The sequence below is a fragment of the Filicampus tigris genome, chromosome 9 (assembly GCF_054856515.1).
Source record: "Filicampus tigris isolate MCC_2025a chromosome 9, RoL_Ftig_1.0, whole genome shotgun sequence".
Taxonomy (NCBI): Eukaryota; Metazoa; Chordata; class Actinopteri; order Syngnathiformes; family Syngnathidae; genus Filicampus; species Filicampus tigris.
In genome coordinates, this window is record NC_141225.1 from 6,932,207 (window position 1) to 6,946,504 (window position 14,298).

General features: G+C 41.0%; 1 protein-coding gene across 19 annotated transcripts in view; it reads left to right on the plus strand.

The window, feature by feature from the left end:
• rap1gapb (RAP1 GTPase activating protein b) overlaps window positions 1-14,298 on the plus strand; it is a 126,827-nt gene that overhangs the window by 93,109 nt on the left and 19,420 nt on the right. For 13 of the 19 annotated variants that reach the window (XM_086040041.1, XM_086040040.1, XM_086040039.1 and 10 more), the window contains 9 exons: window positions 1,160-1,195; window positions 4,122-4,169; window positions 7,253-7,291; window positions 8,108-8,293; window positions 8,480-8,583; window positions 11,032-11,110; window positions 11,189-11,242; window positions 11,319-11,402; window positions 11,489-11,589. In XM_086040041.1, the coding sequence (XP_085896167.1) occupies window positions 1,160-1,195; window positions 4,122-4,169; window positions 7,253-7,291; window positions 8,108-8,293; window positions 8,480-8,583; window positions 11,032-11,110; window positions 11,189-11,242; window positions 11,319-11,402; window positions 11,489-11,589 (731 nt within the window). The remainder of the gene's footprint in view (window positions 1-1,159; window positions 1,196-4,121; window positions 4,170-7,252; window positions 7,292-8,107; window positions 8,294-8,479; window positions 8,584-11,031; window positions 11,111-11,188; window positions 11,243-11,318; window positions 11,403-11,488; window positions 11,590-14,298) is intronic. The other 6 variants (XM_086040053.1, XM_086040047.1, XM_086040046.1 and 3 more) reach the window with 1 other exon arrangement.

Genomic DNA, 14,298 nt, shown 5'->3' on the forward strand with positions numbered 1-14,298 from the left:
ACTCAGAGCTGGGCATTTTACTAAAAATTGAGCGTCCGTTATTCGTCATCCGTCAGTAGCGTGGGTACCCTTCCGTCGTCCGTTTTGCGGAAGAAAATAGTACCCGTCTATAGGCAGGTTTGCCTCTAATTTGAAATGTCCAGCCGACGGCGAGTCTGACTAAACTTTCAATAGGCGGCAGGTTTTAGTTACAGCGATGACGTCTCTCACTCCGCTCCGCGTCACTATGAGCATTTAAATCGCAGTTTTTGTGATTAGTAAATGGCATTTTATCATATTGCAATTATATAACAAATGTAATTACCGTAATTGTTCAGCCCTAGTTCTGAAGAAGAGGGAAATGGGTCAGTCCTGAACATAAATGAGAAAAAATGTTTGCATTTTTTTTATTTGTCTGTTGTTGTTAATTAGCAGGCTACTTCCTAGAGCTATAATTGATGGACATGACTCTACCATTTGTATCCTTGCATCAAGTGAATGATTGCATCATGACATGTGCCACCCCTTGATTTAGTTTTTGTGTAATCCGGCCCGCAAACACCGCTTGGTGGGCATTACGGCAATTTTATTTATTTTTTTACCGTAATAAACACTCAGGGCCCTAGTCTGGTAGACTGGCGCCCGTGTGCTCGGCGTAAAAACGGGAGTAACTTAATTTTCGAGTTAGTCTAGACTCGAAATCATTTGTTTACAGTTTCAGAGAACGTCGTGTAAAAGAATAGCCTCCGGTGTTGGGCCAGGAGCTACTTCAACAAATTTCAAGACAAACAGATAATCTGATCACATGCAGCCGACTGCTCTGGTGAATTTCCGTAACATGAAGTAATTCCTCACCGGAGAGTTTCAGCAGGCCTGTTTAATACTCTTTGGTAACTTCAAACTCCAAAGTATCCTCCGCTTCATTGGATTGGTGTCTGAGGATTTCCTTGGAGCTTTTGAGGATGGTTTTATTCCCAGAAGAGCTACTTGTTTACAATGTTTGTTGAGACAATTCAGCGACACGTGTGAAAAATGACATTTTAAAGAGTGGGAGAGATTTTAAAAGAAAGTGTTGGGAGTCTCGAGACTGCGGTAAGCGTTGAGTGAAGACCAGTGGGAAATGATATCAAAACAAGTCTAAAACCATCCTGTGTGTCAACTCTCTCCCTTCCCCCTTCAGACCTCGGACCTGTTTGCCATGATCGAGAGGATGCAGGTACTGTAAGTGGCTTTTTGCCAGCTGAACCGCGACAATTCCTCTAGCTATAATCAAACGCCTTTCTCTGAATTTCACACCCAAAATGCAATTTATTTCTCCCTTGATGCACCAGCCTGCCTCTCTGCTCTTTTGGTATTCCGGTCAACCTGCAGCTGCAACGTTCAGGCATCAGTGTAACTCTCAATTTGCCTTTCATGTGTGTTTCGTATATTTGCTGGCTTTAGCCTTTTTGCTTCCTTGCTTTTATTCTGATTGCAGCTATCCATGAAACCTTCAACATTTTTCTTAGGTGAAACAAAAGATGGCATTGGGTTAATATTTTAGCGGCCGTTTTGCTGAATAAAAACTTGGAGACAAGTGATTGGACGAAGTTTGTGTTTTACATTTTTCGAGGGTCAATAAACTAAACAGAGTGAAAAGCAAATAGTAGAATTACATGAAGCTGTCAAACCTCTTTGAGAGAAGTTGCGAGTATTCAGCAGTTCCATGGTTTTTATTTTTTCATTATGCAAAGTGAAGAAGGAAACCACATCTCTTGAAGCATCCCCCATTCCATTTTTCTTCATCTTGCCCCACTGAATCCGATCTATAAAGAATTGCTTGAGCGCGGATGAGAAACCTCTATGTGCTCAATGGCACGTAAATCCTGAAATGAGTAGAGCGCATGAATGACACAAATATTAGTCAGTAACCAGTATGTATTACAGTATGCATCCTGTCTATCCATTTCTAAGGTTGAAGGTGACTGATTGAAAATTGGGAGTGCTAGGACGCTGAATAGAAACCACGATAGAAGAACCTGAGTTTCATTCTGACACGTCTGACAAAAGCGGACAATGGCGTGTGGATCCCAAAAGTGCAGAACCAGACAAAACGTTGAATACATCCATCCATTATCTGTACCGCTTCTCCTCACAAGGGTCACGGGGCGTGCTGGAGCCTATCCCAGCTGTCTTTGGGCAGTAGGCGGGGGACACCCTGAACTGGTTGCCAGCCAATCGCAGGGCACACAGAGACAAACATCCGCACTCACAATCACACCTAGGGGCAATTTAGAGTATCCAATCAACTTACTATGCATGTTTTTGGAATGTGGGAGGAAACCGGAGTGCCCGGAGAAAACCCACGCAGGCACGGGGAGAACATGCAAACTCCACACAGGGAGGCCAGAGCCGGGATCGAACCCACGACCTCTGAACTGTGAGGCGGACGTGCTAACCAGTCGACCACCGTGCCGCCACGTTGAATACAATTTTTTTTTATTACAATACAAAAGACAGTGAAAAAGGATAAACAGAAATCGCTGGCAAAAAACTCCAGGAAAGATTCAATTCAAACAAAAGCGCTTGCAAGAAGTAAGGTAAATTGTGGAACCGAAAAATACAAACAAGATAGAACAACCCAATAAACACGAAAAACACAACGGTCGGTCAAAATGATGAGGACTATATGATGAGGAACGAAAACTAGATCGGGAGAACGAGACTATGAACAAGAGCGAGGAGACTAGAAAACGACACTTGAGCTGTGAGGCAAGCAAGGTCAATAATCTGACAACGCAGGTTGGAAAACAAAGTCCCTTTAAACCCCGCTGATTATCATGGCTGACAGCTGCGCAGCTGAACGGCACGCCCTCCACTCCAGCTGGGCTGTAGGGAGAGAGAGAGAGAGAGAGAGAGAGAGAGAGAGAAAGAGAGGGAGAAAACAAAACAAAACAACAACAGAGCCAAAACCATGACACATACGGCAGTTCCATGTTTTATTGTTTACGATCCCACTGAAGGTGATCAATTAAGAATTGCGACTGCTAGAGCGCTGGCGAGAAACCTCTATGGGCTTAGTGACATATCCTGGAATGAATAGAAGACACGGATGCCACACAAAATATCAGGCATTAAACAGCATGTATTACAATACATCCTGTCTCCCTCTAAGTTTCAAGCTGATCGATTGAGATTTGTGAGTGCCAGAGCGCCGAATAGCATCCTCTGAGGCAGATCCTGTGAGTTGCATAAAGCAGTTTTATTGTTCACTGTGCACGGGGAAGGGAAACAAATGGGGAAAAACAAAGCGAAAGGAAGTATCATCTTCCGTCATTGGAGGTGATCAACTAAGGATTGCGACTGCTAGAGTGCTGACACGAAACCTCCACGAGCTCAATGACACATACAGTGTAAATCCTGATTTGAGTACACCATATAAATGCCACACCAACATCAGTCAATAACCAATATGTTTTCCATTACATCCTGTCCAGCTATCGCTAAGTTTTTAAGGTGATTGATTGAGAATTGTGACTACTAGAGCACCGAAAAGAAAAGTGTATGGGAGAAGAGTTCCATGTTTTATTGTTTTGCAAAGAGAAAGGAGAAGGATATCGCATCAAAATATCCTCCGATCCCTTTTTCTTCCATCTTCTCCCTTGTCCAAAAAGATCAGCATCAAAATGCGATGCTTCTAAAGTCTCGCTGTGGGGTTTTCCACACAAACAGCTTACTGATCAACAATGTTGTTTTTTTTCTCTCCCACTTGCTCACAAATACACTCTTGGCTTTGGGAAGTGTCAGCAGAATAAGAATAGATACAATAGGGTGAAATCCTTTCCTGGCACTCTTCAGTCCACACTAGCATTTCTGCCTAATGACTGCTGGAGTTTGGCCTTTTTCCCGTGTTTATCTTTTTTGGAGCATCTTTAACCTCCTCCCCCGGCATCAGATTGACTTTATGTAACATGATTGTGAGTCACAAGCAACAAAGAATAATCCAACACCTCCGTGCTGCGCTAGAAATGACTTTGACGTTTCGAAAAAAAAAACCAAAAAAAAAAACGCCTCTTTTGAGCTTGTGCCTTTGAAAGCTGCTGAGGTGCTCTTTTTTCACCTGTTCTGTTCAAATCCTTTGATATGCTTCTTCCTGTCTGCAGGGTTGCAGAATGGACGAGCAGAGATGCCCCCTCCCTCCGCCCCTCAAAGTGAGTCACAAATCCTCCCATCACCTCACCGAGCACAACGCGGAAACATCCATGATGGATGATATACGAACCTTCTTCCTTATCTGCTGTCAGACAGGCTTTTTAAGCATGCTCACTGACTGCGACCATGCCAAAGCCCCGTCTTACCTAGATGGGGCTTATGCATTTGGAATTCAACACTGGTACAGTATTGAATCTGAACAGGAGTTTTTGTGTCAGAATTCTGAACAATAGGTGGTAACCATTCAAAATCCTACAGTGAACAAACATAACAGTACAAGTGAACATTGGGTGGGAAACTATTCTCGTTATAGGGGCTCAGGTGCACATGGTTATGGTTTTTCAGTCGTTTGAGGGCACTTTTTGGGGGACTTCAGTATCTTTGGCTTCCACAACAGGGACTTCAATTTTATTTATGGAGAACTTCAAAAACAATTGCTGATATAATAATCTGCTGTACATAAATGAAATCAAACATAAAACACAGGACGACTGAACATGATATGATTTAAAAACAGACCCAAATATGCTTAGAAGGTACGTCGCAATATTTTGGATTTTATGGACAGTAAGCGTTTTGTCAGTCAGTAAGCTGTAGTGAGAGCGCCTATGGTGAGTCATGCTCATAAAATTCAAAATATTGGGGCCAATCGTTCTAATACTTGCAGTACTAATACTTGGTTGAAGTTGACGTAAGAAGGGATGCTCACATAAACTAGGAAGATTAATCGTAGTTTTACAATATCGAGCGACGTGAAGCTTGTTTCCATTAAGTGTCCCGGGAGTGCGGTTACCATGCAGTGGGAAGTAATAACTCAGGCTGGGTCCTACATATGCTTTAAGCTAAATAAGACTGTGTCTAACCTCTTTTAACAAAATGTTACCAACTTTATTACTGTGTAGGTACTGATACGCCTCAGAGCTTTTGAGATTGCTCATTGCCTCACCGTCCGTCTGAAGTGGCAGAGTTCGGAGAGTAGTTAAATATGTGACTGTACCTCGTCACTGGCCGTCATCCTCTTACTCTGCTACAATAATAGGAAGCGAGATTGAATTGTTTCCTGTTATAAGGTGCAACAACAACTTGCGTTCCCACATTGTTAAAGTCCGTAATTGTCTTAGATGGTGTACTCGCACAGTTTCCATGTAAACAAAGCACCAGTTTCACTATGCCGGAAGTCGCGCACCTATTTCATGCAAAGTCTCATGAGGCATAGGTATAAGGTGGATAATTGTTCAAGTACAAAAAAAGCCCTATCCCCTCTTTGAGCTTCTACTTAGACTTCAGGAGCAGCTGCTGAGCTGACCAGATGTACAGGGTAGGAGCAACTTACAAAGGTAAGGTGGAGAGACCATTTCAAGATTTGAAAAAATATATAAAAATCTTACAATAAACTCCTTTACGCGGAGGCATCCAGTCAATCTAGAATAGGTGTTATAAGCTCCCTCTTATGTGTTCCAGTTAAGTGGCAGGATTTTGAAGCAGCTGGTGACATGTAACCTAGGGCTGGTTGACTCCAAAGAAAAGCGCATTACAGTAATTCAGATACAGTATTATGAAGGTATGGATTATGTGATGTAGTGTAAGAAAAGGATTCACCTTTACCAGCTGCCTGAAGTGAAAAAAAAGATGGACTTAAAGCGGAAGTCAACCCAAACATGTTTTTTTCAAGAATATGTTCGCAGCAGGCAACACGGCATTCTGATTCATTTTGCATTTGTGGAATATACGTTAAGTAGCAAAATGCATTCATTTTTAGCCATCTCTGGGGGCGGCCATTTTGTCTTCTGTCAACTGAAAATGGTATCACAACTGTTCACAACGACCAATCACTGCTGACCTGTTCTCTGAATATGTGCCGTGATTCGTCGTTGTGAGCAGTTGTCATGTCATTTTCAATCGACAAAGATGGCTAAAAACGAGTGGATTAACACTTATTCCACAAACGCAATATTTATCAGAATGCCCTGTTTCAACTATTGGGCTTGCATAGAACATATTCTTGAAAAAAATATGTTTGGGTTGACTTCCGCTTTAAGTCTATTGCATCAATGCTCCTATGCAATTTAAAATTATTGTCCAATTCAAAATCCAAGTTTGAGACTGTTGGCTTCATAAAGTGTACCAAGATGAAACCCAAGGCATACAAACATTGTTCTTTCTGATGAATAGGATGTAAAAAAATGGGCATGTGAGAGTTTGTTATTTAAAGTATTTCCTCTAAAAGGGTATGAATCATAACTCCATGAACATACGTTAAGACATTTTTGTAAGGATTTTAATATTAGTTCAAGCAGGCCTAATTCAATAACGCTGTGTAAATCGGAGTCTTGTAAATGTCCACTTCTCGTTGTCTTTGCTTCTTAATGGCGAGAGTATTTTTCTGATCTTCCAACCGCAAGAGGTTTATGTTAGGTTATCACCATTTTATCACCGTTCCCTTTTATGTTATTAGTCAGGTTTACGTAAAAACTACCTCGCAATTTTGCTGGAATTTAGAATTGGGGCTAAAGCACTTATGAGGAAACTTGGAAAACTGCCTATCACAAGTTCTTGGAATTGGGTCATCCTCACAACTTTGTGACGGGCTGGAACATGGGTCATAGAAAAAGCCAATAAATTGTGTGGATAGATAATTTTGTTTTAGATTGGGTCGCTTTCAACATTTTCCTCAATCTCTCTGTGAATCACAAAATTGAGGCACAGGCAGGAGATATGACTGACACAAGAATCAGAGGGTGAAATTGGAGATGAAACTTCCCAAGTGGTAAAATGAATGTTCAGTCGTGTGTGTTTGAATAAGGAATGCATTAGCAAGTAACTCTCCAATCAAACCCATTTTCCAAATAACACCATTTGATTCAAATCAGGGGCTACATGCTGACGAAGGGTGTGTATGCACTTGAAAAGCAAATCTTGCTGTAAATGATCCGCACATGTTTGCTGAGCGAGACAAATGACCCTGAAAAATGTCGAGCCGCATGATGGTCGACTGTGTGTCACAGCGATGGCTCTCTGTTCAAGTTTTGACCAGAAGCGTCTTTTTGTTAGCATGACTCATGTTTTTTTTCCATCCCTACAGACAGAAGAGGACTACATCCCTTATCCCAGTGTTCATGAGGTACAGACCAAGTGCAGAAATTTTACATAGTTTGTGTCTTCTATTATTAAATCTTGGAAAAATCAACAAATCAACAAAAAAATTGGCAGAACTTTCTTTGTGCCTATTCACCAAACCGATCAAGGCTTGGTAGAGGGGAAAATCCGGAAACAAGTATGACTGAGAGCACCTAAATCATTCGAAATCTGGATTATTTCTTTCGTATTGACAAACATTTAAGAAAATAGTATCTTGAAGTTTGAAGGGTGATCGACAGAACTGTGATTGCTACTGCACTCATAGGAGAACTCCACATGATTAGTAGATTAAAATTCCTGAACAAAGAAGTCCACTTGAAAGCAACACAAATATAACAAAGTTCTCACAGGTTCTTGGAATTGGTTTTGGTTTGAGAATATCTGAATTTGAAGGTAATTGTGACTGCCAGAGTACTGATGAGAAACCTCTTGAGGGTCTGAAGCTCAAACTCCTGTAGCAAGGAATGTAACACAGATATCATGATTTTATATTTTTCTACGTTGCATACTGTTTCTTACCAATACCGAATATCTCCAGGTTGAAGTTGACTGATTGATAATTGTGACTGTGGAGCACTGACGAGAGCCCTCCATTGGATCAGTAACTCAAAAACCCAGAAATAAGGATCACTGAAATGCAGCACCAGTAACATTACATACTATTACAGTTTTTGACAATAAGAAAAATCAATCAACATACAGAAGACTATCAATTGAGCAGTGTCACTACACTGATGGGAAAACTCCAATATAAACAACCAATATTTGATTTTCTTACACACTTGTCTGTCTATCACAGGTTCTAGGTCGCAGTAGCCCATTCCCACTCATCTTACTTCCCCAGTTTGGGGGCTACTGGATCGAGGGGACCAATCATGAGCCTAGAGGGACACTGGAGGCGGTGCAACCTCAATGCCCCGCCTCCTACGTCAAGCTTGAGACCAACAGCACCGCCAAGATCTACAGAAAACAGTTCATGGGCAAAGTGAGCCAAGTTTATATATCTTTATTATAATGTCAATACTGTATTCCACATATGGTACAAAATACAACTAGATGATAATTACTTAATCTACTGAAAAGATGATTTGTAATCATAGCTTTTCTTCATTGTGTTATCCCTTGTCAGATCATGCATGCATGAATTCTTCTTCTGCCTATCTTCTCCCAGGAGCACTTTAATTACTACACAATGGATGCCGCCCTGGGCCACTTGGTCTTCTCATTAAAGTACGATGTCATCGGGGATCAGGAACATCTGCGCTTGATGCTTCGGTGTGTCTACTTATTATAGTATTTTTAATAGCTACTATTCTGGTCCCATGGTCAGTTTATCATTGCTTTAGAGACCACATGTTGTTAAAGTCTTAAATGCTAGAAGGTAGATAAAGTAATATTCTCCCTCCTCAAAAAAAGAGTGCACAGATGACTCAGTTTGAATTTCATCCCCCCCTGTGAGCAACTTTGGGTCAAGGGATGTTGATAGTGACGCAGTGGAAGAGCAGCGGTCTGTGAGTCCATCAGGCGATTCATTTCAAAAACGCATTCTCCGGCTATAATTGCTCATAAAGGGCAGTGCTGCGGGGAGAATGGCCCTGGCTTAGTCTGACCAACCACAAGCTGTTAGCTGACCGTCCACATTAATTTGTCCTTCAATGAGATGTGATTTCCAGCAGCTATTGTTGCAGGGCCTTCAATTTTTTTGAAGACCATTACGGAGCTTTAATAGTGTGACACTCTTCTGACAAATGATAAGTAACGGAATTGTTTACTTATATCAGTCCATCTTGCTTAGGCATGAGTTGAACTGTTTAGGGCTATGGTTAATGTTAGGTTTAGGGAATTAGGGCTAGAAATAGGGTTTGGGGTTGGAGTTAAATTTAGAGTTTGGATTAAGGGTTGGATATTTTAACTGTAAGTAAGAGGGCGGCATGGCTCAGTGGTAGAGTGGTCGTCTCTCAACCCAGGGCTTGTGGGTTCGATCCCTGGCCCTTGTGACCATGTCGAAGCGTCTTGAGCAAGATACTGAACACCCAGTTGCTCCTGATTCTGTCATTAATTAATTTCACACCTTGTCATTAAGGTGTGAAAAGTCAGTGTGAAGCACTTTGAGTGAAGCATCTTGGTGGGTGGAAAATTCCTATACAAGTGAAAGACCAAAGGCCATATAAACTGTGCATATAGTTTAATCCATCTATTCAATTTCTATACCACTTATCCTCATTGCGGTCATGGAGCCAAGGGTTGAGGTTTTTTTTTAGGGTTTTCTGCTGTTTTTACATCCCCGCATGAACACCAATCATTTGGAAAATGTCATTTGTATGCTAAACTTAGATTTGTGTGATCTCATTCTTTTCTGAATTTCCTGATCGCAAATTGGGACATGAAGCCGTGCAAGAGCTCAACAGAGACAAACCCCTAATATGGTATTGGGAGATATGTAAACTAAACAGCAGAAAGATAAATCCTTCTTTATAGAAAGCTATAAATATATATAGGAGCTGTTGATTTATTAGTATGATGCTTTCAGAGCCTGTGATTTGCATGACTGTTTTTGCCGTTGCGAATGGCTCACATTGAGCCGTGTTCCCCAAATGACAGTCTCAGTCGGACAAACACTCAACATTACGCCTATAAATGGGAAAGTCACCGGGTTTGTGAACCAAACACGAGGCACTCGGTGCGAGTTGTTGACTTTAAAACCTACACTCAACTGGGACATTGTGTGAGAATAATGACCGTCCGTTGGCAAGCCGGCGCCCCCGCAACTCACTTAACAGATGAATTCATTTGAATTTCCACTGCACATTCTAAAAGCCACATTGCGTTTCTTTTAATGTGGCTTTTGAGTGGATGATGCAAGCTTACAGTCACCCAGCCTACATCGTTAGTGTATTATCTTTTATACTGGAGGAGTAGATAGATGAATAGTCATGTTTTAGAATCCCACTGCATGTTCTGAACATTCTTTTGCTCAAGCGGAGAACTTATTGGTCTAATTAATAACATACCACTTCTAAAACAAACCAATCACATGGCGGCATCAAAGAATTGTGACTGTTCAAGAGCTGATGAAATAACTCCACAAGCGCAAGCGCAGTGCTTGAATGTCCTGAATCAAGGAGTGCACTACAGCACAACTTTGAATATTTATCACACTATACACTGTCTGCCAAAGTTTTCAGAAACTGGGATCTTGCTCAAACATAGAGAAAACAAAATGTCTAAGTTTGAATGTGATTGATTGAGAGTTGCCTCTTATCAAGTGCTGAGTTAATTACAAAAATTTGCAGTCTATATCCCACCTCTTGCCCAAAGACAACTTCGGTAGGCTCCACCGCACCTACGACTCTTGTGAGCATAAGCAGTTTGGATGGACTTAAAAATGATCTCTGTTAAAAACTGTCTCTTACAGGTTGTTGTTCAAACATTGAGAAAACAATGTCTCCAAGTCTGAAGGTGATTAATTGACAATTGTGACTGTTTGAGTACTAATGAAAAAACTCAGTGGCTTCAACATCCTGCAACAAGGAAAGCACTTGAACTCACCACAAATTCAGGCTATCCAATAGATTTTACTTTCTATCTTATTATATGCAGGCGGACAGGCTCTCTTCCTGATTTTGGACATCGCCAATGTCACCGATGTCATCCTTATTTTTGTCACTTTAACCAGAAAGAAGATGAAACCACTCTTAATAATTTGATAACGCTAACTTTCAGCTCCAAGCTAAGAACCTACCACGATGTCATACCCATATCCTGCCTCACAGAGTTCCCCAACGTGGTCCAGATGGCAAAGGTAAGAAAAATGTCATTCGAAGAGACAGAGCAATTTTTTTCCATTTCCTAATCCTCTTCCTTTTTTCACGGGTTGCAGCTTGTTTGTGAAGAAGTAAATGTTGATCGTTTTTATCCAGTTCTTTATCCAAAGGTAAGTCGTTTTAACGTGAACTTTCGATTGTTTTCCAGTGTCTTTTTTTTGACTGCCTCTATCATCTGGTCTACAGGCGTCTCGCCTTATTGTCACCTTTGATGAGCATGTGATTAACAACAATTTCAAGTTCGGAGTCATTTATCAAAAGTTTGGTCAGGCGAGTGTTACTTCCGAGATGTTTATTCTGGACATTATGTGTCACTGCACTTGACATACGTTCTTATTTTGTGTTTATTGTTGCAGACCACAGAAGAAGAAGTCTTTGGGAACATGGAAGAAAGTCCGGCATTTGTCGAGTTTTTAGAGTTCCTGGGCCAGAATATTGAGCTGCATGATTTTAAAGGGTGAGCTATTTCTTTCTATTAGTTCAATTTTGGTCCAGATCAGTCACATGGTTTGCTATACGCATCTTTCACATCTTTCATTGACACTGGTTATTCTTGACTCTAACTCTAAAGGGGGCTTTCCCTTTAGACCCTTCTTGTTTGATGTCACATTTGTACGGTGTGTGCTGAGGCACCACATTAGAGGACAAGTGGTTGAGGGCACAAAGTTGAGTGAGCAAGATAACAAAGGCAAAATAGTCACCAAGTCTGTTTTGTGTTGACAACAGTGGTGAACACCTATGCTCTTTGCGGTTGCTGAAATCGCTCAACCAAAGAAAAGAAATCCATCCATTCATTATAATTTTTTCTAATACTGGCAGTGATTGTAAATCAGAGGGAGAAAACAGAAAGCCGTTGTGTGAAAGACAATGAGCACAATGGCAATTAAATCTTTGGCGTGACCACTTTAATCATCAAAACATACAAGGATATGTGGTCTGGTCACTTTATATCAGGTCCTTTTTTCTTTTTCATGTGCAGCTGGTCATAAGATTAATCTATGATTATAATTTCAAAGCAGACGTGATGCATACCTGTTTACATACCCATGCAAGTTTTAGTTCACATCGCCGTTCAACATGAATCTGTTTATTATGTAGGAATAATTTGTTTCTGTACGTTAATGTAGGTCTGTTCGCATCAAAGTCCTCGTAAGTGTAGGGGCTCTCCTTTACAATCAAGGAATTCACAATCTTGTCATAGCTCACTTTGCAAACAAAATTACTTCATTTGACCTGTCTGATTTTGAAAGTTTATCCGAGGAGTTGGCGTTTTTTCGTCGTCTTTCTCTCCAACCATCTTCAGTTTTTCTGCGTATCGGCTGCTAAGTTCCAATGTGTCAATGTGTCCCTATTAGGACACAATACTGGTGTCCTAATAGGGACCTTTTTCACAAAACTTGACATCAGTAGACCAATGACCGATTACACTAACAATGGGTAAGGCTTCCATCCATCCATTATCTGTACCGCTTCTCCTCACAAGGGTTGCGGGCGTGCTGGAGCCTATCCCAGCTGTCTTCGGGCAGTAGGCAGGGGACACCCTGAATCGGTTGCCAGCCAATCGCAGGGCACATAGAGACAAACAAACATCCGCACTCACAATCACACTTAGGGGCAATTTAGAGTGTTCAATCAACCTACCAAGCATGTTTTTGGAATGTGGGAGGAAACCAGAGTACCCCGGAGAAAACCCACGCATGCAAACTCCACACAGGGAGGCCGGGGCCGGGATCGAACCCACGATCCCTCTGAACTGTGAGGCGGACATGCTAACCAGTCGACCACCGTGCCGCCCTGGATAAGGCTTCTCCTAGTGTTTTCCATTTGCGTGTGGGCCATCGAATTTGGTGCTGGAAACTAAGCATTGTGGGTTAATTTATGTCAGCGGTAAGGGTATTAGAGAAAGAACCCAATTTGTTTTAATGTGATACCATAGACAAGATGTCAGAATTGGCCAATGCCAATGGTCAAAATCAGCACTCATTCTTAGTGAACAATCAACTGATCTCCTGCGATCTTTAAGGAATCATTCCCCTGTCAGAACTCTTTTGGTTTTACATGGTCCTTCATTGTTTTGCATCATTTATTTTGAATGATATTCAGAAGCCCTGTGGTCAGTAGTCCATAATGATGATACATGTTTCCGACCTTTCAAGAGTTTCTCGTCCCCTGCTAATCAGTGATGGCTTTGCTTTGACTGTAATATTTATGACCCCATTAACTAAATGCTAAGGTATGTACCCTAATGCTGCTTTCAAGACTGCTGGATAGTAGGAAATAAAACATTTGGAGCGGGATTTAATGCTCCAGTCAGATGTGAAATGTAACCGTTTCTGTACATTTTCTTCAAATGTGGTGATATTCCCAATATTAATTTAACCTTCAAAATCTGGTAATAACACCGCACACACATTATGAAATTACTACGCTGACAAAGGGGCAGTCTTCTTGTTGCTGTTCTCAGCTATGTTTAAAGCACTCTACTTCATGTCTGGCCATTATTCACCTTACTATTGATTATGCATCATCTGTAAATGAACCCCTAACAGAAGGTAATTGAGAGCGATTTGTTATACGGCATGCACCTGAATGGTCGGGTGGGAGATTCCAGAGACGAAAGTGGACAATTTTAAGACCTTGACTTATAGCAATAAAGCTTGTGAAATACTCAAATTTGTATTCAGACACTCATGACGTCGGCTACAACTACATTACTCGATAAGTCTTACCTGTTTTCATTTGAAAATATGTACTTTCAAGATTGTGTGCCATTTGTTTCTTTTGGAAATAAAGGTTATTTTTAGTGTATTGTGCGCAAACCTGGAACCCACTAGTATGTTCTGATGCCGAATGCCATGGCCACCATGAAGTGTCATGGAAGGAGTTCTCAAAGTTATTACATTTTGATCCAAGATTTATATTTTTGATCAGATCAGGAAAAGAAAAACAGCAAAATTCAAGGTTTGCGATTTAAAGATAAGAGACACAACAACTATGACATCTAACTTCCGTCACCAGTCTTGAAATGTCACCCTGCACAAATACTTTGTAACTTAAGTACTTAAGTAGAATTTTCAATTATCTGATCTTTACTTTGTTGTACATCATTGTACTGAATACTGATACATTTTACTAACCATTTTTGCTACCATTGCTATTTTGTAAT